At 39.7% G+C, this 23,946-nt stretch overlaps 1 protein-coding gene across 1 annotated transcript; it reads right to left on the bottom strand.

Annotated features, from left to right (window-relative positions):
• Positions 1-1,445: 1,445 nt before the first annotated feature.
• LOC114278055 (EID1-like F-box protein 2) lies at positions 1,446-17,408 on the bottom strand. The gene is made up of 6 exons (XM_082899684.1): positions 16,955-17,408; positions 11,535-12,018; positions 6,926-7,056; positions 6,491-6,587; positions 2,290-3,061; positions 1,446-1,685 (listed from the first exon to the last, which is right to left on the bottom strand). The coding sequence occupies exons 2-5, from the start codon at positions 11,625-11,627 to the stop codon at positions 2,309-2,311; spliced, it is 1,074 nt and encodes a 357-aa protein (XP_082755810.1). The 5' UTR covers positions 11,628-12,018; positions 16,955-17,408; the 3' UTR covers positions 1,446-1,685; positions 2,290-2,308.
• Positions 17,409-23,946: the final 6,538 nt, after the last annotated feature.

Below are 23,946 nucleotides of genomic sequence, written 5' to 3'. Positions count from 1 at the left end.
CTCTATAAATCTCTTTCCAACTCATGAGGGATTTGTAGAGAGAGAATGAAAGAAAAAAGGAAAGAAAAGTAACAAAAAATTTTGTTGATTTTATTTACATTTCCCTCTATAAATCTCTTTCCAACTCAAGATCCAAAATCTACGAATTAGGAAGGAAAATTAGTAAATTTCTATCATTCCATATTTGAAATAACTATAATTTTTTAATGGTCTTTCAACTTTTTATTCGCGCCGCCCCCCAAAAGTATATTTTCATATTATTTGAATTTATTATTATTTTTTAAAAAATGTACAAATATTTTATTTTTATATATATATTCAAAAAGTAAAAAAAAAAATTATTAAAATATGAAAAGTTCTTTAAAAACATCGAAACACCAAAAAAAAAAAAAAAACTGTAACACTTGTATATGAAAATTTAAAACCAAACAAGTGATATGTACCGACAAAGGGTGCGTGCACGGTGCTGTGAGGTCTATGGGGTCTTGTTCTGAGCTAATTTTATTAATTTGAATCGTTTATATTATAAGATTTGTCGAGTAAATTATTCATAATTTTTTTTTAATTAATTGAATGTTTATTATCTTAAAACAAGACCACATTTGTTTTTTTAAAAAATAAACGGTTAATATAATTTTGATAATTTATTTTAAAACATCGTAGGGTTATGTATGTCCGATTAACTTAATTTTTTTTTCATAAATAATATGTTCAACAAACTTTATAATACGACGGTTCAAATTATCAGAATAATCTCATGAGATACAAGAATTAACACTTTTGCCGACCAAAAAATTGGTCGCTAAAAGCCCATTTTTGGTCGGCAAAAGTTATTCGTGACCAATTTTTTTGGTCGCTACTTTGGTCGCCAATCGAGGGTCGGCAAAAGTAATTCGCGACCAAAATTTTCATTGGTCACGAATAGTCGGATTTGCCGACTAAATTTTTGGTCGCTAAATATATCATTATCGCGACTAATTCATTTAGTCGCTAAAACACTTTGGTCGCAAAAAGTGATATTTTCCCAACCAAATATCTTAGTCGTCAATTGACACACTTCGCGACCAAAAAGTTTGGTCGCCAATTATTACATTCAACGACCAAAAAGTTTGGTCACCAATTGTGACATTCCACAACCAAAAATTTTGGTCGCCAATTGTCACATTCCGCGACCAAACATGTTTTGCGCAACTAAAACTTTAGTCGGCAATAAACCTATTCGCGACCAAATCATTTGATTGCCAAAATTAATAATTTTAACGACTAATTATTTAGTCGCCAAATGTGTTTGGTGATACACCTACTACTTTATTTAGTCGGCAAAAGTATAACTTACTGGGGCACGAGTACCCTTACTAGTTTTGGGGCTTTGATTAGCAAAAGCTATTGGAAATTTGGGACAAAAGTACAACATTACACACTCTCAGTTGCCATGGAATGCAAAAGATCGGAATATTTCCCCATCAATCATAAACATTACAACACAACTTTATTTCTTTACAATCGTGTCAAGTACAAAGACAAACAGACACATAGAGAGAACATAATCAACTTAACCTTCCTCACCAAAAAAATAGCAATATACAACATGAAACAACAGAATAACATTCTAGAAAACAATATAAGCTCTTTGTTGACAAAATCACTGTACTTAATGAGCTTCTCCTTCTGATCAAGGTAAGTGCCTGCATGCAAATCACATGGACAAAGAAAGTGTTATTAGAAAAAAAACAATTACAGAAAACCTACAGTGATCTCTCTTTGTCGTACACGTCAACAAAAAAAAGAACAACAATAGTAAAAAAGACTGCAAGGTTTTACATCCCAAATCTGGTGTTAATCCAGTCTTTAAGCCAATGATATTTTGATAAATCACATGTGAAATAGTTAGTTGATTGTAATCAGGCACTTTCAAGATAAACCCCTTATTGCAATGTTACATTCTCAACCAGAGCTCAAACATGGTCAACACTCAACTCAGTTCAGCTTATTTACCACCCCCCGAGTGTGTACTATTTTTTGGTGCTGTGTTAAAAAGGTGACCGAGCAAAAGAATCTTCGTTTGTATCTCATAAAAATCCTAATGTCTACACTAAAAGGCCAGGTCTTTTAAGAGTTAACAGATTGTAGCAGAGTGTCTTGCAGTGTTCATTCAGGAAAAAGTAGAAAATTACACTAAATAAATATATATGGTAGCGTTCCATGACAAATACGAAAAGGAACCCTATTGATTTTAAAAAAGAAAAACCAGAAAGGAAAGAAAAATCTGTGTGCTTAGATTAGATATACCTGGGTTCAGTTCAAAGTATCACTCCAACTCAGATGCCTCTGAATCAGACAATGGCAAGAGGGTGCAGATACCAAGCACATGCCCATTAAGGCACACGTAATACTCGATTGCATCTTCGTAAGAACCTAACCTGCAGCTAGCACTCTGCGGTACCATTTTTGCTTGCAGCATGCTCCACAGCTTTGCCTTACAATAGGGGCACACTTCTGTTGGATGAAACTTGGCCCCCCTGCTGATCAGCATCTTTCGAACCTTTGACATTGCAAATGACTTGAAAACTCCACGGAAAAATCCCACATCTCCCTCTTCCCCTTGGTCAAGATGTTCACAAGGATCAGACACATACAGTACATCTGTTCTGCATTGCGGCAAAAGAAAGCTTTTCCCTGAAGTCCTAGAGAAACAGGTCCTATAAACAAAATGGCCACGAATATGAATATTATTGAACAAGCCACCCTTGGTACATCCAGGACAGTAAATAAGTAGCTTCCCAAGCGCCCTCCAGTTCCCATCAACACTGTGACTCCCACTAGATTGCAGATCAAGTATCATCTTCGGAGCTCTAGCCTTGCAAAACTCCTTCCAGAGTACTCTTTTAGCAACATCATCAAACCATTTGCATGCACAAGAAAAGGCTGCTATCAACTTAGGATTCCAGTTCAAGTGCTGAAAAATTAGAAAGATCGCATCCTCAGTTAGATGCCCTTTCGTGCATGTACAGCTTGTTGAGTGCATGCAGCGATACTGCTTCGTTAAAATCATTGTCCCCACCTAGTAATGTCAGATGAGTTAATGAAAAAAATTAAGCCACACAATCAGACCAAGGCTACAAGTCAGTAGTATATAAACTGTGAAAACAATAAATCAACTAGACAACCGTGAATGCTACAAAATAGAATCAATATTACGTATGCAATTAACATTTCAGATTCCAAAATAAATAGGCTTGGTTGACCTAACTCAATGCTAAAAACACCAAAATCTCAACATGCACCAATAATTCTTCCATTATACTCATCAGACAAGGTCAATCAATTACTAGGGTCTTTATCAGTTTACAGATGTCAAACTCAGTATAAAGTGGCAATTTATAGGATAGAGAAAGGTGAGCTCCAAGAGCATGCTGCTATCAGGCTGCTGAAGCAATATAGCAGATAAATGAGTACAAATATCGAGGATTGAAAATCAAATACAAAATGTTTAAGCAAGCACTCTTAAGGATCAAGTTGAAGATCAAACAACTACAATGTCATCTTACTGGGTGACAAAAACAATGTGAGGCCGATTTATCAGCAACATGTACCCAAAAGAAATGTGCAATCAAAATCATTCATCTCTTCAACGCCAACATTCCACATATAAACATTTTCAACAATTAGCACTTAGATATATGGACAAGACAAAGTTCAAAATGGCACCCAGATCACTCAAAATTCATGAATGAATCAAAGCAGGCCTATTCCTACGGCTTAATTTGCAGCAACAAATAACAATCATTAAATTCCATGAGAAGCACACAACAATCCGAGTAATATATTCGCCTTATAAGAAAAGATCTTAAGGATTCAGACAACGACTTAGTTCAAACGAAGTCCAACAAGTTGTCTATCTGAAAGTTGAAGTTAATTATTGCCTTTTGCGCTAGAAATATCAAGGATAACCTTCAAGTCATGGCGATGTTTCTTCTAATTGTGTAAAGGTCAAAAATATCTGACATCTCGTCGAAATGCTCCTTATAATTCCATTAAGTAGGCTGTGTGATAGTCTAATAATCAGCATTTCATTGCAATTGAAATTACAAACCAGCACAAAGATCCACACGTTTTGCAGTTTCCAACAATCATGACCTCTCAAGTAGTCTGCCCACATATGTTAAATTCATAATCTACACCATTTACTATCAAAAAGCATTAAAATGACGGGAAAGGGGAAGAAAAAAAAAAAAAATCAATACTCACGACACCTCACCCCCAAGTGACCATCACTTGGATCATAGAAAATAAAATAAGATAAAACAATTCGGGCTTTCTTTCTTGTCCATAGATAAGTATTTATTTCCCTCCCATGCATGTTAGTAACCCCAGCAGTCCAAGATCCACAAAACCCTCGACTTCAAAATTGAAGTTTTTTATTAAACCCATGTAAATCAATTATTACTCTTTACAGATTAGCAAATATTATAAAATTTTCTATATCCAAGTTTCAACACATAACTCAGCAGCAGCAACATTGATTCCAAAAACAAGGAACAATTCACAAAACCCTATTCTAAACCCCAAAAAAATTCAAGGAAAAAATATTTAGGATTTATAAAATGCTCATCATTCACTATAGCAAATACAAATATTTTGCTATGCATTTGAAAATTAACATTTTTTAAAATTGATAATTTATTTTGGAGATATTTGCTTTCATGGAAAAAGATCCTCTCTTAATAATTCATGCATATAAAAGGATGTCATCAGGTCAGGACTCAGAAGCGAAGGGTTGTAATACAAACAATTTGGCATATAAACTGACACAAAACCAACGACCATATATATTAACAGGAACACCAAATATGGCTTATTCTAATCCTTGTTTCAATAAATACCACATTGAGCACAATTAAGATGCCATTTTTCAAATATTTTTTGCTTAACTTTGCCCATGTATAATGCGCAAAATACTTTATCCAGTGGCTTAGTCCTGTTGAACTGCAATATCTAAGCAAGTGATTTATATTGTTATTCATACTAACAAAAAAATTTTAATGCGCAAATTTTTAGTGTTATAAGCAAGTGTATAATGCGCAAATTTTTTTAATATGGTTATTCATACTAACAAAATTTTTAGTGTAAAAGATGCAAGATAAAAGGGGATAGGACAAGATTGTGTGGTACGATATTTATTGTGTGGTACGATATAGAATTTGAGACAACAGAATAGGACAAGATTGTGTAAAACTCTTCTGTTGGCAATAGTGTCGTAAGTGTGGAGGATTTAAAGTTAGAGTGCTTGTATGGTACTAGCATATAAACTCGGATTAAAAATTCCACTATATTTTTTTAAAGTTAGAGTGCTTGTATGAATTTTTTCAAACCTTAACCATTAGCATTGCTTACATTAGACACATACCTTGGGGTGGGGACATAATTTCAACATTGGAGGGACCAAAAGGAAAGTATGGAGTTGCTCCCACTGAATGGACAGTGAGTGGGCCAGGTCGGTTTAAACCTTTTAAATATTATTTAACATAAGTCAATTGGACCAATAAACAATTAAGAATGATGATGATGACCTATGAAGCACGGACACAGACATGGACACGGACACAGACAGACACTGACATGCATACGGACACGGACACAAACACGGGACATGGCAATTTTAAAAAAATAGGGACACGGACACGTCTAAGGACACAGCAAAAAAAGAAATTATATATATATTTTTATTTTAATACAAGTTAATTATTTTATTTAATTATAATATTTTTAAATAAATGTGTTTCTATATAAGATGTCTTTTTTATTAATATTAAATAAATACATATATATATATATATATATTATACATATTAATCAGCGAGAGACGCGAGCGAGAGGGAAGGCAAGATAGAGAGAGAGAGAGAGGCTTACGGTGGTCAAAGTCGACTGGATGGAGGTTGAGGTCGATGGCTTCGTAGACGATTACTATGAATGTTACTTAATGTGGCCAACTTAATGTTACTGAATGTTACTTAATGAGGTCGTGTCCATGCTTCGTAGACGATTACTATCTAAATTTAGAAATGCTACCCACTTCTTATAAGCCCATATAATTATATGATGTAAAACAAGAGTTTCAAACTTTTTATATTTTTATTATTTCATAATTTAATTTTGACTAGGATTATTCTCTTAGATTTCCTAGTTTGTAATAATTTAAAGTTCCCTAGTTTATTTTAGAATTATTTATTCTACATGTATTAGGTTTAGGTTATAATAAATACATGCGTAAAGACTACGGCATGAGTAACTTATTCATTCAATCAATATTATTTTCAGATTCTTTTTTATTTTCCTTGTCGATTCAAGGTTGTTCTTGTGGATTTAATGAATCATGTCTACTAGAATGATATCTAGTCCTTGTTTCATCTCCTAGAACGATATGTAGTTCCTTCCTCCATTACTGCCATGTCAATATACTATACTACAGCAGTCTAAAAAGAAGATTCACCTGTTTAGCTGTTGGACTCCTGCCCCAAGAAAGGTGGACCGCTTGTTGACCAATCATTGTTCCCCGCATCCATTGGATTGCTTCTGCAGCAGATGCCCTGCACAAAGAAATATAAAGCAATATGATAAGACAATAAATAGGGAGGTAAAATAAGTGGGAGTACGTAAAGTTTATGCAATAAAGCAAAGATATCATGGGAAAAATGGACAAGAGACCATAAAATCACCAACTTAACTCAATTACCATATGGTCAAATTAAACAGAATATAAATCCATCCCCATCCTAGAGAGAGAGAGAGAGAGAGAGGAGATAAGTAAAGGGAAAAAAAATGTTTCGATGGGAGAGAACATAAATCAAGACATCTTTCATATTTTCAACTTATCGTATTAAATTTTTCCAACAATTCAAATAGAAATTCCACAAGCCTGGCGAACCTAGCTGTAAACTGCACAAAACCACATCCTCTTGATGTGGGGATCTTCACATAGATAATTTCCCCAAACTGCAAAAATATTTGCCTCAGTTCCTCTTCTGTGACATTGGGGTCCAGGTTTCCAATAAAAACCTGCAAAATAAAAACACATTAGATAAAAAAAAATGGAACTTATGAAGCATAAATAACTCAAAGTGTTGGACTTACTGTAGTGTTATTAATATCATTCTCCTTGCCCTACTAAAGTGTACTTGTCCTTTACAGTTTTACTACCTTTAAGTTTCATCATAAATTTCACATAGTTCTCAATATTACTTCAATTTTTTTTTCACAATAATGACAAGTCACTCAACTGTGATACATATGTGTTCAGGGAGCTCAACATATCTATTATCCATCGACATCAATATGCAGAGCATTCTTACTGTTTTGCCAAGTTTTTAAATAAATAAGCATTTCAAAGTTAAAATCAGGAGCAGTCATGTGCATCATCTTCCAAGCTTCATGTAGAAATTTAATGTATAAAGAGAAATGATTGTATTATTGATTGATGTATGTTGTCTATATTACAAATGGTGAGGGGTTCCTTATATAGGAGATGTAGTGGAGTAGGTGGAGTAGGTGGTAGTGGTAGGTGTGTAGTAGGTGGTAGTAGGTGGTGGTAGGTGTAGTAGGTGGAGTAGGTGATGGTAGATTTTAACAGCCTCCCGCAAACTCAAGGGGGATAGGAACTAACCAACTTGAGTTTGGAGAGAGTAACAAAACAAGAAAATAATCTGAAAAATAAAAAATGGATAGGAGACACTGTATGGTCGTGTCAGACCGTTGTAGGAGACTGTATGGTTATGGCAGACCGATGTAGAAGACACTGGCTCGTGTCGGACCGATGTAGAAGACAGTTTATGGGGTCATGTCGGACCGTTGGAGCAGACAATGTTGTGACAGTTGTTGTGACAGTTTACGGAGTCTTGCTGGACCCTTGTAGAAACTAACCGGAATCAATGTCGGGACAGTTTACAGAGTCTTGTCGGACCCATGAAGGAGCTAACCGGAATCAATGTCGGGACAGTTTACAGAGTCTTGTCGGACCCCTAAAAAGTCGCACCCTCAAAAGGTGTGCCCAATTTTTCAAAAGGCGTGCCATCAAAAGGCGTGCCCAATCCATAAAAAGGCGTGCCATCAAAAGGCGTGCCTATCAAAAGGAGCGCCCATGTTGTTGGCGAGCGCCGAGAGGCGCATTACGCGTGTGTCTGCCTCGGCTATTTAACCAAGGTTGAGGCGGAGGCTGTGCAAAGCAGTCTGAAACCGCCGAAAATCCTTTGAAAAAACTCTTCCGTTTCTGAGAAAGAGATTCTGGAACACTCTGTTGCCATTCTGTAACCAACCCTTCTCTGAAACACTCAGCAACCCATAACATGGCCTCGTCTTCCCGTTCAGCTACCCAGAATATGGCCTCTTCGTCCCGTGGTCTGCTCACTCTCTTTCCCGACCTCAACGAGTTAACAAGAGAGATAACTGGTGCGGTGGCCAGTGAACCTCAACCAAGCGCCTCTGGTTTTGCTCCGTTGAACTTTCCGATGCGGTCGGTGGAGCAAAAAATAGCGGTGCAAACTGATATTGAGGCCAATCAGTATACTTTGAAGTCATGTGTGGAGACCATGACGGCGGTCACAAACCTGTCGCACCGGCTGCAGAGTAGGACAAATGAGGTGCAGCAGTTAAACGCCCAGCTGGCTCTGCTCCAACACATGTATAAGGATGCGCGAGCAGAGATAAGTGTGTTAAAGGCGGAAAATAAGGAGCTGAAGCGGAAGGCCACCGTTATGTTCCGATTTGGAGGTCCGCCATATGCTGTAGTGGAGGAGCAGGGTGGAGTGATCGTGCCCAGTGGAGTGGGAAACACGGAGGCAACACTGTCAAGGGCCGCCCAGGACGGAGGCAAGAAGAAGAGACCGGCGGCAGAGTAGAGAAGAAAAATCCCGCCGGTGGATGTGGTTGTTTGTGTATTTGTTTTGTTTTTTGTTTTGTTTTTTTTTTTTTGTGTTGTGTGTAAAATTGTGATCGGGGTGGATCCCTAAGATAAATAAAACAAAGTTGTTGTGCAAAGCTGTATTTTTGGTTTTGTTTTTTTTTTTTTTATTTTTTTTTTGTGAAAAATGGAACACAAGAAAGAGAAGATAAATAAATAAAGGTATTCTATTTTTTGGTGAGGGAGGCAGTGAGTGGGGTGCAAAAGGTGATTAAAAGAAATAAATAAAGAAAGAAAAGAAGAAAAGAAAATGGGTTTGGACTATGTGCTGCTGTGTGTCCCCTCCATGTGCTGTCTCCTCCTTTCATCAGACGAAATGGTGGGAAAGGTGACAAAGTGGGGGATGTCCTTGAGTGGAGAGAAAATAATAATAATTATGATTATTATTATAAAATAAATAAAAAGTTGCTAGAGATATGCTCCCATGCTTCCTGTTGAGGTCGGCAGGATTTTTTTTTTTTTTTTTTTGATTACGAAAAATAAAATAAAATAAAGAAAAGGAAAGTGGAGTGGTGGATGAGTGGGGATAATATTTTATAATAACATTGGAAGCTTTGTTGTGGTGTGTTTGGTGGAACACAGATAGAGCCCTCGCGGTGTGTATTCAACACACACTGGTTTTGTTCTTTCTTCTCTCCCCCATCAGGGAGACAGAGAGAGATTGAGAGAGGGAGCGCCGTGTGTGGCTCTGTGGTCATGCATGGCGACCGAGAGAGGAGGAGATTGCTGACGATGTGGAGTCGGTGGCGGAGGAGGAAGATCGAAGACGACATCGGCGACGATGGAGGGACGGCGACCATCGGCGGCGACAGAGAGCACAAATTCCTTTGATATCAGGGAGAGGAACGTTGGGTTGAAGCCTCGGATGGCGATGTCGTCGACGGAGTATTTGTCGATGTCGTCGAAGATGAGGTAGGGCAGTTGAAATCTGTGATGCGGCGGCGCTGCAGACCAACGGCGATTCGAGAGTGGCCGGAAAATATGGCCGGAGATCTTGGGAGAGCTCGTCGTCGAGACCGTCGGCGGATGACTCCGGCGAGTCCAGTGGATGCAAAGAGAGTTTGGTTCCAGTGAAAGAGATACGGAAGTTGTATGGTCTATTGAAGTTGAAAAGCAGTAACAAAATTGGACCGTCGGATCATGAATCACAGCTGATCTTAAGGTGATGATTGTATAGCAACATGGCGGGCCTTGTTAGTGAAAAAATTCAAGGTATGTGTAGAGGTCCGACGGGCGGCCAAGGCGAGGCTGCCGCCCGCCGGTGAAGCAGAATGACTAGTTTCTTAACCTTGCTCTGATACCATGTAGAAATTTAATGTATAAAGAGAAATGATTGTATTATTGATTGATGTATGTTGTCTATATTACAAATGGTGAGGGGTTCCTTATATAGGAGATGTAGTGGAGTAGGTGGAGTAGGTGGTAGTGGTAGGTGTGTAGTAGGTGGTAGTAGGTGGTGGTAGGTGTAGTAGGTGGAGTAGGTGATGGTAGATTTTAACACTTCATTTTTAACTTCTAGTCAAACATTCTTGTGCACATGGCGTGGACATGGCATTTTTCATAATAAAAATAAAAAGGCAAGGCATGACACTTGAAGCATGTTAAAAAATTATGTCTTTATAAATTTATTGTAAAATCAAATATATGAATGATTTATTCAAAGGAAATAAAAAATGCAACATAACACTAATTAAAATTAAAAGGTCATATATTTCACAACTTAAACATCAAGATATCATTCACAAAACAATTGCATTCTTAAAATGTAAAATGTGAAACCATTATAGAACATCGAAATACATATGTGATGTATCCATCTTAGAAATATTTTAAAACATATTTAGAGTGTACGAGTTACTTTCCCAAAAATGTAGACTATGCAGAGATTCATCATAAAAATAGTGCACGAAAGGTCCACCAAAGTGTCCGCAAAGTGTCTTTAAAGTGTTTGATATTATTATTTAAATTTTTTTAAGACACATTGAAGAAGTGGTGGACATATTTTTATTAGTGCTCACAGTGTGCCAATGTCTGACACGAGGTCCAACATGACACGTCTCTTCCATATAAGTGTCCGTGACATGTATTTCAATTAGTCAATTCACATTCCCACTACCTGACACATTATGGTCATATATATATATATATATAATACTACAAAAATAAAAAAGAAACATACACCCAGTTTAGTCCCTAGTGGACGATGGTCCAATAGAAAAAGATTGGGCTACAGACCTAACCTTTTGGCATTAACCGCACAAAGTGGCTGCACTCATATTTGAACCCACAACCTGAAAGTTGATATGTTGAGTTTTAACTACTAAACCAATGGCCCATTGAAATATATTATATGCACTACCAAAAAAAACTTATCAACATCTATACCCAAAAAAAAAAAAGCACTTTACTAGAAAGAGAAAAGAGAGCTTCGGACAAGATTAAGGCTACAAGAGGACAACATTATAAAGAAGATTACAACAATACGTAATCACAACCTCGTACGGACAATTATTTTCACATGCAAATGAATCAACAATTTGCAAGTTAGGTTTGGTTCTATTACAATAAGATTGAATATTACCTCTAGCTGCTGCATATTGCTGTTGAAAGCCAGTGGTCTTCTTCGGTGTTGCCGCACTGATACGCATTTGCCTAGTTGAGCAATAGACACCATTCATTTCAGACATAGCACGGTTTCTTTCCATTTCATCAGCAAATTTAACAAAACCATATCCCTTTGAGCGCCCAGTATTTGGGTCAGTCACAACCTTGGCACCTCTAACTGATGGATATTGAGTTCGAAAGGTCTCTTGCAACAAGTAATCTGTAACATCAGGTGCTAAATCCCCCACAAAGATAGAGTGCTCCAGCCTAGCATCAGGGCGTCTTTCTCCAATCCCAAAGGAAGCCCAATTTAACCTCAAAGTTTGCTCAGTTCCAGGCATTTGTGTCCCATTGTATGTCTGCAAAACCCTTTCAGCTGCTGCATGTGAATTGAACTCCACAAATCCATAACCCTTTGGCTGACTAGTGATCTTGTTACGTATTACCTTTATCAAAACCACCTGCATACAGGACAGTGATCCATTTAATCCAAGACAAAAACATGCAAGCTAGCATATCAAACATACGGATCTCCTAGAGAGCAAGAGATTTATTCATATTTTTCTAAAATCATAAAGCTCCTTACGCTAGATGTCATACATCCCATTGAGAGAAATCATGGGTTTCTAAGAGTCTCCTAAAATTATTCAGAGCTTGCCACCTAGACATAAGGTCCCTTAGAGACCACGCCTCATGCCTCATGCCAAGGAAGCACATGAACATTTAACGGTCCTCTACAACGCATGCTAGACTACTTCCCTCTAACACCACCTGACATGTTTTACCAATACCACTGTAAATTTGATCAACTAACAAATTAAAACTCCAATGAAGACCGTGAATGTGGTAAGCGATTCCAAACATATGTCTTCCATGCCATTCTCTTAATAAAACCTGAAGTTTCTTTACCATTGCCTATTTGTTTCTGACATCCTAAACCATTACACAAATTGAACCTTAGACTTATTTTCAGTTTCAATTATTCACTATGAAAAACAAGCATGCCTTTATAGTACACCTGGTCCAACAGCCAAAAATCCACTCCATACATTTCCCCAAAAGTTTAAAAGAACCAAAGATTGTTTGTTAACTGTCACGCATATTCCTAGATATATATTATTGAAAATTATAAAGCCTTCATCTCAATTCTAGAATATCCAAACAATCTGTTTGTAGTCTTTATTCGGGAAACCCTATCCAAGAAGTTTAAGCCTGCAAGCCCTGCCCTATGCTGAAGTTAAGAATGACCCATGGGCATGGAACGACCATTGCTGTATTGTTATACTATTTAGTGTTATTCTTTTTCATCCTCAACATATGTAAGCAAGTATTGTAACATAAGTGCTCCAAGAGACTGGCTGATAGCAATATTTTTACTAACAACTTGAGTCGCACAAGATACTGTAAAATTTAATGTATAAAGAGAAATAGAGAGAGAATAAATTGTATGTATTATTGATTGATTTATATTGATTTCTATTACAATGATTCATGATTCCTATATATAGAAGAGGGCAAGTGTGTAGTAGGTAAGGAGTAGGTGAAGTGGAGGTGGTAGTGGTGTAGTGGGTTAGGTTTAGTGGAGTAGGTGAGGTGGTAGTGGTGTAGTGGGTTAGGTTTAGTGGAGTAGGTTTAAGTGGGTGAAGTAGGTGGAGAGTAGGTTTAGTGGAGTAGGTGAGGTGGTAGTGGTGTAGTGGGTTAGGTTTAGTGGAGTAGGTTTAAGTGGGTGAAGTAGGTGGAGAGTAGGTGGATTTTAACAGCCCCCCGCAAACTCAAGGGGGATAGGAACTAACCAACTTGAGTTTGGAGAGAGTAACAAAACAAGAAAATACATAAAAATAAAAGAGGATAAGAGACACTGTATGGTCGTGTCAGACCATTGGTGAAGACACTGGATGGTGGTGTCATAACGTTGTAGAGGACACTGTATGGGGGTGTCATAACCATGTAGAGGACACTGTATGGTGGTGTCATAACGGTGTAGAGGACACTGGATGGCAGTGTCAGACCGATGTAGAAGACAGTTTATGGGGTCATGTCGGACCGTTGTAGCAGACAATGTTGTGACAGTTGTGGTGACAGTTTACGGAGTCTTGCTGGACCCTTGTAGAAACTAACCGGAATCAATGTCGGGACAGTTTACAGAGTCTTGTAGGACCCATGAAGGAGCTAACCGGAATCAATGTCGGGACAGTTTACAGAGTCTTGTCGGACCCCTAAAAAGTCGCACCCTCAAAAGGTGTGCCCAATCTTTCAAAAGGCGTGCCATCAAAAGGCGTGCCCAATCCATAAAAAGACGTGCCATCAAAAGTTGCGCCCTCAAAAGGCGCGCCCACTTCATCAAAAGTCGTGCCCGACAGAAAGCGTCGAGCCATCAAAAGGTGAGCCGGAGACGCGGCGAGGCACGTGAGCGACAGAGTGGCGTGTCGGCCGCGTCGTCAGTGTCAATATAAACCAATGCGGAGGCTGTGCTTGAGGCAGAAGCGAAGACAAAAAAACCTGGGAAAAAACTTCTGAAAAACTCTTCATTTTCTGAGAGAGATATTCGTTTTTCTGAGAGATTGCCTCTAAGAGCTGCAAATCTTGAAACACTCCCCTTCCGAACATTATCAGTCTGAAATTGCTATTTCGCTGAAACACTCAGCAACCCAAAAAACATGGCCTCTTCTTCCCGTTCAGCTACCCAGAATATGGCCTCTTCATCCCGTGGTCTACTCACTCTCTTTCCCGACCTCAACGAGTCAACAAGAGAGATAACTGGTGCGGAGGCCCGTGAACCTCAACCAAACACCTCTGGTTTTGCTCCGTTGAACTTTCCGATGCGGTCGGTGGAGCAAAGAATGGCAGTGCAGTCGGATGTGGAGGCCAATCAGTATACATTGAAGTCATGTGTGGAAACCATGACTGCGGTTACAAATTTGTCGAACCGGCTGCAGAGTAGGACAAATGAGGTGCAGCAGTTAAACGCCCAACTGGCTCTGCTCCAACGCATGTATAAGGATGTGCGAGCAGATTTAAGTGTGCTAAAGGCGGAAAATAAGGAGCTGAAGCGGAAGGCCACCGTGATGTTCCGATTTGGAGGTCCACCGTATGCTGTAGTGGAGGAGCAGGGAGGAGGCAACTTGCTTGGTGGTCTAGGAAGCACGGAGGCAACACCGGCAAGGACCACCCAGGATGGAGGCAAGAAGAAAAGACCGGCGGCTGAGTAGAGAAGAAAAATCCCACTGTGGGTGTGGTAGTTTTGTTTTTGTTTGTGTGGGTTTTTTTTTTTTTTTTTTTTTTTTTATGTAAAAGTGTGATCGGGGTTGATCCCCTGATATGAATAAAATGACAAGGTTGTGGAATGTTGTTGGTGTTATTTTGTGGTGTTGTTTTGTTTAATAAGAAAAATAAAATAAAAGAAAATAATGGATAAAGAAAATAGAGAAAAATATTTGTGGATGGGTGATAAGAAAAATAGCAGATTTTTTTTTTTTTTTTTTGGTGGAATATAAAATAAATAATAATAAGAGAATGGAAAACGGGTGATGCTTACTAACAAGGGATAGGGAAAATATATTATAATAAAATATATATATATATATATATATATATATATATATATATATATTAAAATAAAAGAAAAGGGTGAAAGAACGTGGATGAAATAAATTAAGAGAAAGGAGAGATATGATTAAAGTGGGTTTGAAAGTGGGAAAAGATGAGAGAGAGGGATGTCCAAGAAGCTTGTGCTTTTGATAGTTACACATTACCCAAGCTGTATGTGAAGATGCATGTTACTGTCTTACACTTCTGCAGGCTTGGTATTCTTTGTGGGGCACTTGCAACACGTGACATTGAAAATTGTATTCGAAAATGATGACATCTCCAACATGAAACGTCTTGGAAGCAGCTCAGGCCTTGTAATCAATATTCCCAATGATGGTTCAACCAGCGGAGTCCCCAACCTTGTACACTGCTGCCATTGAAACCTTCAAGCCAGCAACCATGGCTACCAACAACAGAGCCACAGCTCTACACCCCACACCCAAATCCATGGCTAAGAGAGAGAGAGCAAATCGGGAAAAAAACAGCAGTGACGAGCAGAAAAGCAGCGCCAGAAACGCCAACGACGACGACGAGTAAGAGTACAACCACGGATATGTGAGAGGCGAGGTGAACGGTGATAGAGGCTAGACGATGATGCGGGTGCCGCCGCCGACATAGCGGAGGAGGGGTGTAAGAAAATGTTGAAGAAGTCAAGGTATGTGTAGAAAATAAGCGGAATAGGTTGAGGTCCGACGGGCGGCCAAGGCGAGGTTGCCGCCCGCCGGTGAAGCGAGAAATACTAAGGTCTTAACCTTGCTCTGATACCATGTAAAATTTAATGTATAAAGAGAAATAGAGAGAGAATAAATTGTATGTATTATTGATTGATTTATATTGATTTCTATTACAATGATTCATGATTCCTATATATAGAAGAGGGTGAGTGTGTAGTAGGTAAGGAGTAGGTGAAGTGGAGGTGGTAGTGGTGTAGTGGGTTAGGTTTAGTGGAGTAGGTGAGGTGGTAGTGGTGTAGTGGGTTAGGTTTAGTGGAGTAGGTTTAAGTGGGTGAAGTAGGTGGAGAGTAGGTTTAGTGGAGTAGGTGAGGTGGTAGTGGTGTAGTGGGTTAGGTTTAGTGGAGTAGGTTTAAGTGGGTGAAGTAGGTGGAGAGTAGGTGGATTTTAACAGATACCAATGGTCCGATTGCTTTTGAGTATTTCCTCTCATTCTCTTTTACTGGTATAATATTAAATCAAGTTGTCAGGTGTTCAATTTGTGAAGATCCAATACAATCAATCAATCAGCAGGCGCAGGTGCACGAGCTGAGTCACATTGCATAGAAGAGCTTTAAATATATTAACATAGCCCCTAACAATTAAACCCCCTCTTTTTATCTACCAAAAAGCCCATACAATACACATGGGAATAAAAGTTCAGTACTTTAGGCAGACATACAGTACATCTGCAGAGAATTATGAAACTCCAAATGGTATGCAGATATTGAAATAAAATAAAAAAGAAAGATTGAGACTGAGCTCCTTCATATTTGCTCCATTAGAACTTCTGTGCATTTTGATAAAACCCTTGGAAGCCAAAGAGCTAGGGTTGTGTAATCTGATATATTTATTTATATATAAATATATTTGTTGGGGCTTTCATATTTCAATTGTATAAGAAAAAGGGGTTTTCTTCAATCCATGTCAATCAAATTAATTACAGGAGGCAAAAACTACAGGTTTAGCAAATTCAAGGTGAAGAAACTCTTGAGAGGCAAAGATCTGAAAAGTTGAAAATTATAGTTAGGGTTTGAAATTGGGGGAACAAGAGCGAGAGTGAGAGAGAGAGAGAGAGAGAAAGAGAGAGCGTGTTTACCTGATGCAAGAGGTCTGAAATCGAGAGGATTAGCAATGGTAGAGTGTAGGCGGCTCCACGCACTGCTACCTGGTTTGGTCAGTTCGCCGCCGACCTCAGTTCGCCGACCTCTGCCTTGGTCAGTTCGCCGCCGACCTCACGGTGGGGAAATAGGGCGACGCCACCACGGCGTGAGACATTTTTGGTGGTGGTGGTGGTTTTGAATGGTGGTCTAGGGTTTGTGCTTGTGTGAATAATAGAGAGAAACAGAAACAGATGGAGAGAGTGAGAGAAACAGAGATACATTGTGGGCATATTTTGATATATTTGTTTGTTTTGTTTGAGAGAAACAGATGAGAGAGGAGAAAATGAAAATGTTTGAGCTAACAAATTGGTAAAGATAAAAAATTTCAATTCCCGCCTCAAGTTTCAAATTTCCTTTACAAATTTTTGGCGATCAAACTATCAAATTAGTCGCAGAAAAGGTACCCTTCGCCGATAATTTTTTTTAGTTGTCGAATCTCAATCAACGGCGACTAAAATATTAGTCGCTAAAAGTGTTAATTTGGCGACTAATTTTTTTTAGTTGCTGAAAATAAGTTTTTGGCAACTAAATTTTTGGTCGCCAAAAAAAACGTCACCCTTCGCGACTAAATTTGTAGTTGGTAGTCAAAAGCATACCACTTTTTGCGACCAACTCTTTTTTTGGTCCCCAAAATATAACCTTCTGCGACCAATAATATGTGGTCGCCAAAAATTATGATCATTCGCGACTAATTAATATTTGGTCGGCAAATGTCATTTTTTTGCGACCAAATTTTTTTTGGTCGGCAAATGTGTGAATTCTTGTAGTGTCATGACATATCTCCATAAGGCTACACAACACTGTACTGTGCCTTATATATAGGAACAACATGCATCCCTTGTCCGATATGTACCATATCATGTTGGAAATGGTTTGGAAAAATTTAGGTAAAAAATAGATTTTTTTCCTAACTTTGGTCTAATAATTAGGCAGGACTCGTGCGTCGATATTCGCGAGTCAAAGTGGTAACGCGTTTTGTACCGCATTGTGATTCACGTGATATATTTAGTTGCTTGAAACCATTATCGAGTGAATGAGAAATTGAAATCAAAGTGTACTCCATGGAAATGGAGTTTTGGAGGAAATTCCTTCAGGTTTGTGTAAATGGCTTGTCCCACATTGATTTGGTGGGAAGTTTTGAATGGGTTTATATAGCTTGGACTTATAACTTGGGGATGGCCCCAAGGGACACCCCAAGTTTGTAGAAGGGAGAGGTTATGGGCAAAATGGGGTAAACCCAAGAATCACCGCACGCCGCCATCCGTCCAGTCGGGCGGGCTATGAGTGGTGTGAGATTGGGCTTGTTCGACCCAATACTAATCTTTTTGGGTCAAAAATATATGAATTTTATTTTATTTTTTGAAAAATAAAATCTAGAATTCAAATTAATTCCGGAAATAAACTGGTCCGATTTTTTCTGTACACCCAAACAGGTCCCTTTCCGTTTTTATTTATTTGAATTTTGAACCTAACAGATTCAAATCTGTTTAAATTCAAAACCAAACAGGTTTCATACCTGTTCAAATAGGTTTGCACTTATTTAATTCAAAACCTGCAGCCACCAATACATCTATAAATAGGATAGCCCTCATTTGATGTTTTACATTCAGAAATTTCGCACTTCACCTCTGCAAATTTATTCTTCATTTTGCTGTATTTTTATTTTTTGTGAGAAAGAGTATAAGCACTTAGTGTGTTCGTTAGGCAAACAATTTGTAGTACTACTATTGTTTGTAGTTGATCATTTCATTCTGGGAGATAGACGTCCATACTCTGAAAGCACCGTGGAGAGGGCGAATCTGTCTTAAGGACATAGTGTCAAACACTGGACTTGATCAGAATAATATTCAAGTAAGTTATTTATTTATTTTCTGTTTTTATTATTTATTTAAATCAGATTTTAATTTTGTTTTTGTAACAAAATAAAATCTGTTTTTATTTATTTAATTCTTTTTCTAGTTTGATTTTTGTAATCAATAATTTTTCTCTCCTTTCCTTTATTTCTTTTATATTATGTTTGTCGTTTAGTACCCAAACAAAATTAATTATTTTAAATACAATGAAAATTGTCTGTACGGGGAAGAAATAATTCTCCTCGTATAATCCTGTTGACCAAGTCCATGCTCCTCCGTACGACGTCGCTTTGTCACCTGAAAACACAAACGTGAGCTAGCCGGCGGGTGTGTGCCGGAAACCTCTCCGATGCCTAAGTCAGTAAGCTTGACAAATAGACAAAGCTCTAAGTTCTCAGAAATTTTGTGTTCAATTACCTCCTCCAAGGTGATGCTTGTGGGCTTTTATAAGTTTTCCGTGGCACAATCCTAGTAGGACTTGTATTTCTCCATGCAGAGTCCTCCTTGGATTCATTCTCCTAAGGATAATGCTTATCCTTTTACACCCTCCACCACTGCTTAAACCAAGTGGGATGGTTTTCTTTATGGCCGAACTCCCATTCGACCGAAGTAAGAATGGCTATGCCGAGCCACAAAGTAGGCCATACTAACAGTAGTTCGGTTCTTCTTCATGTTACACCATATCTCGGTTCTCATACATGAACCGTGGTGTGTTTGGACCGAAACAACGACTCTCGACCGGTATAACTCCAAGACCGGTACACCTCTAAAGCCGATGTAAACTTCAAGACCGGTCTAACTCCAAGCTGTTCCAGGACCGAAGTACATTTACAACCTTTCTACCGAAGTAACTCTATCTTTTATTGAGCTGAAGTAACTTTTACCTCTCCTGGCCGGAGTAATTATACCTTCCTGAGCCGGAGTAACTACACTTCTCCTGGGTCGGAGTAGCTTTGCGGCCTTCTCACCCAGTCCTTCGCACTTTGGGCCACAAAGCCCATCACATAGCTCGGCCCAATTTTTACCAAAAATTACCCTCTCAATTGCCCCTTAATTCTATCTGCATAGCATGATTGGGATTACTAAGTGTCCAGCCGAGCTAGATGTTTTCAAGTCTTTCTAGCCGAACTAAAACATCGTTTAAGCCTATCCAGCCGAGCTAACCCTACTCCGGGCTCTGTTTTGTCCGGCCAAAACGTCTCTTCAATCACGACTGTAACGTTTCCCATTCCGTATACACGTGGCATGTTCCCATTCGCTGAAGGCAGCTGTCAACGCCGTCTTCGTATTTCGCAATTTTTTGAACAGTTCCCGCCCATTCTCTCTCTTTCCACAAAACGATCATTCTACCTTTGAACCATTCACCTTCTTCTCTCTCTGTGCCTCTGCTTCTCCAGCCTCTGAGCCTCCTTAGTCTGTGTTCTTCGTTGGTTCCGTTGCTCCTGCCCTCTGCTTCATCTTTTCCTGGTAAGCATCCTTTTTCCTTTCCTTTGTTTTGTTTTCATATTCTGTTTTCCATGCTCTGCTTGCTTTTGCAAAACATTTTTCTTCCAGCTCTATTTACTTTAGTACTTTCATGGAAAAAAATCAGTAAAGCCCATGACTATATGTCATATACCCTAGAGAAAACTCGATTTTGATCCAGAATCACGTCCCAACCGAACTAGGATACTGTTTGTGTTATGTATGTAGATAGATTCAGAAAATAACCGAACTAGAACTTGTAGGAATATCAGTAGTTTCTTCTGAACCACTCTTGCCAAGATAAGATCACCGAACAAACGTGCACATACCGAACTAGGTACTTCGGTCCATAACCAAGCTAAGCTTTTGGGGCCAAGCCGGCTTTCTTAGTTCTTAAACCGAACTCAGAAAGCCGCCCCTAGGGGGCTCAACCGAAGTAACTTTCCTCACACTGCAACCGATTTAGGCCTTGGGACTAAACCAGCTTTCTTAGTTTTTTTTTTTAGACCGAACTCAGAAAGCTGCCCCTAGACGTTAAACCGGTCTACCGAGCAACCTGCTCAAACCGAGCTACCAGACCTTCTGATGAAAGAACTAGTTCTTTGAGGCCGAAGTAGGGCTTTTATACCTTGCTTGTAAATTGTAGCACGGTCCATTGATCAGTGCTTTAACCCCCTCTGTTTTTTACTTTGCAGACTTAGGTTACCCAGGCACTCCCGCGTGCGCTCAACCGAGCTTCTGAGCACGATTATCGCACCGAAATAACTTACTCGTTAAATTTATACAACAAATGGGTAAGTATAGGTATTTAGTTGAGACCCCTGGTGGGATGGCCGAATTCAGGAAGGACTATGATATACCGGATGACGTTCATTTGACTTTAGCAAAAAAGGACGTCATTCCATGGGACAACGAAGGTTTCGTTCCTTTTACTCTTCAATCCATAATAGAGACCGGACTACGGTTTCCTGTACAACCGTTGATCTGTGAGTTCCTTAGGCAAACTAGGTTATGCCCCACCCAACTGTCCACCAATACATACTGTATTATTATGGGAATAGCCGCACTAAACCACCAAACCGGTTTAAACCTTGGCCTTGCCGAAATATTCCATCAGTATTCTATCGGCTCGAAAGATGCTGGATGGGTCTATTACCTTAGGATCCGCCGCCGCCGAGAGAAGATTGTTAAGCACACACCGGACAAAGACCTTAATGACGATGACTTCTTCTGGGTCTCTGGGAATTTTGAGGATTTTCAAGCCCAAATTCCTGGCCGACCTATAAATTGGAAAATGGGAGAGCCTGGTAATTTAACTTCGGTCTTGTTCCTTGTAAGTTATCTCGGTTTTTTTAATCTATTGACCGAACTAACACTTCTTTTTTTTGCAGATTTCGCCCACCTCCATTCCCTGTATAGCTATCCCAACCTTGCGGTTTTGCGAGCCGCACTACGGATTAAAGAACGAGGTTGGGCCAAGCTTCTAAATTTTGAACCGACCTACCGGTATAGTGGTCGCCGAAAAGCAAGAGTGACCGATTTCCTACTTGAGGAAGCACCAGAACCGGACCCAACTTTGCCCGAAATAAGACTTGTTCCATTAACTGCTGAGGAAGAAATGGCAAAGAAGAGCAGAGTCAGGGCCCTTCTAACTGCATCTACCAGAGCCGAAGTACAGCTATCCATCGAGGTGCAGCCTGCCGTTGTGGCCCTCCCTTCTCAGCAGCCTTCTTCATCTCGCCCTTCCAAACGCGCCCGAAATACATCGACCGAACAGCAACTGGTCGATGAGCTTGAATCCATCCCTCAGAGTCCTCAACCTTCCCCCCAACCGGAGCAAACTGACCGAGCTGAATCTCCAAAGTGGGCTCCGCCGCTGACCTTCAACGACCGAGACATCAAAGCTACTGACTCGGTCGTGGCTGAAAAAGACCATCAATTGGCCTTTAACCTGGCCAAAAGTGTGTGCCTCCCCAAGGACATGGAGCACCACTTGAAGCAACTGAACACCGAAATGAAATCAATTCGGTCTGCTTCCAAGTCCATGATCCTGGTAAGTAGCTTTGTCTGCTTTTTCTGCCTAAATTTTCTGACTTTTACTTCGGCTTAAGAGAAGTCTTCTTTTTGTCAGGCCTTGCAGAAGAACAACATCACTTATAAGAAAGTCCAAGAACTCCGCAAAACCACAAGGCAGGCGATGACGGAAGCCGAAGCAAAGGCGGCCGAACTAGTCGAAGCCGAAAAGAGAATGGCCGAGCTAGAAGCGGAGAACGGCCGTCTTGCCGACCTAGTTAGTTCGGCGGAAGCGGAGAAGCAGAAAGCAGCCATCGTTATGAAGGACAAGTATCTGCAGGAGTTGTTGAAGCTTGAGAAGAGAAAGGACGCCGAAATAAGCGAACTAAAAAAGAACATGGAGGCGGCCGAAAAGGAGGGGTACAAGCGGGGTTACAAGGAGGCAGAGGAGGCCTATGTCAAACAATGCGACGCCGCCAAGGAGCTTTTCTTCAAGTGTGGCTGGAGGGCGGCTGTGGAGAAGCTCGGTCATGATCAACAGACCGAGGTCTTCGACCCTCCAGCTTATTTTATACCGAAGTCCCTTGCGGCGTATGCAGACGCCTTGCAACAAGAGTTTCTGGAGGACTCAGACACTGATGACTCCTCTGCTCCTGAAGACATTCCGGTTGTTGGTGCCGATCCATCACTTCGGTTGGAACCCATGGTAGAGGACCTTCCTATCGAGCAGCCGAATGAAAACGTGGTTCCAACCGAAGGAATCCTGGCAGCCGAGAGTGAGCTTCCTCTTGAAACCGGCCTTCGAGTTGGTGATGATGCGGCTTTTGACACCGAGATAGATGAACTTTTCTCTTAATTTTGTACTCTTTTCTTTGTAACCGAACTAAGCCCCTTTGTAATGACTTTTCTTGCAATGAAAATTTTACGTAACTCTTATTCCGGTTGTGATATGTATGCCTGTATTTTGTAATGTCTTCTATTACTTCAATTGCTATTTCGGTTTAGGCTGGTTAAAATATGCTTACTAGCCAACCACTCCTTAGCCGATATACTTACTTCGGCTGAGGAGTAACAAGAGTTTGTTTATTCCAGCAAACCACTCTTCAGCCTTGCACTTACTTCGGCTGAAGACTAACAAAAGTTGGTTTATTCCGGCCAACCACTCTTCAGCCATGCACTTACTTCGGCTGAAGAGTAACAAAAGTTGGTTTATTCCAGCCAACCACTCTTCAGCCATGCACTTACTTCGGCTGAAGAGTAACAAAAGTTGGTTTATTCCAGCCAACCACTCTTCAGCCATGCACTTACTTCGGCTGAAGAGTAACAAGAGTTGGTTTATTCCAGCCAACCACTCTTCAGCCATGCACTTACTTCGGCTGAAGAGTAACAATAGTTGGTTTATTCCAGCCAACCACTCTTCAGCCATGCACTTACTTCGGCTGAAGAGTAACAATAGTTGGTTTATTCCAGCCAACCACTCTTCAGCCATGCACTTACTTCGGTTGAAGAGTAACAAGTGTTGGTTTATTCCAGCCAACCACTCTTCAGCCATGCACTTACTTCGGCTGAAGAGTAACAAAAGTTGGTTTATTCCAGCC

The sequence above is a fragment of the Camellia sinensis genome, chromosome 12 (genome assembly GCF_055761805.1).
Source record: "Camellia sinensis isolate YWXY chromosome 12, ASM5576180v1, whole genome shotgun sequence".
Lineage (NCBI taxonomy): Eukaryota > Viridiplantae > Streptophyta > Magnoliopsida > Ericales > Theaceae > Camellia > Camellia sinensis.
The sequence above is the reverse complement of the archived record's forward strand: the minus strand, read 5'-3'. Positions and strand labels throughout refer to the sequence as shown.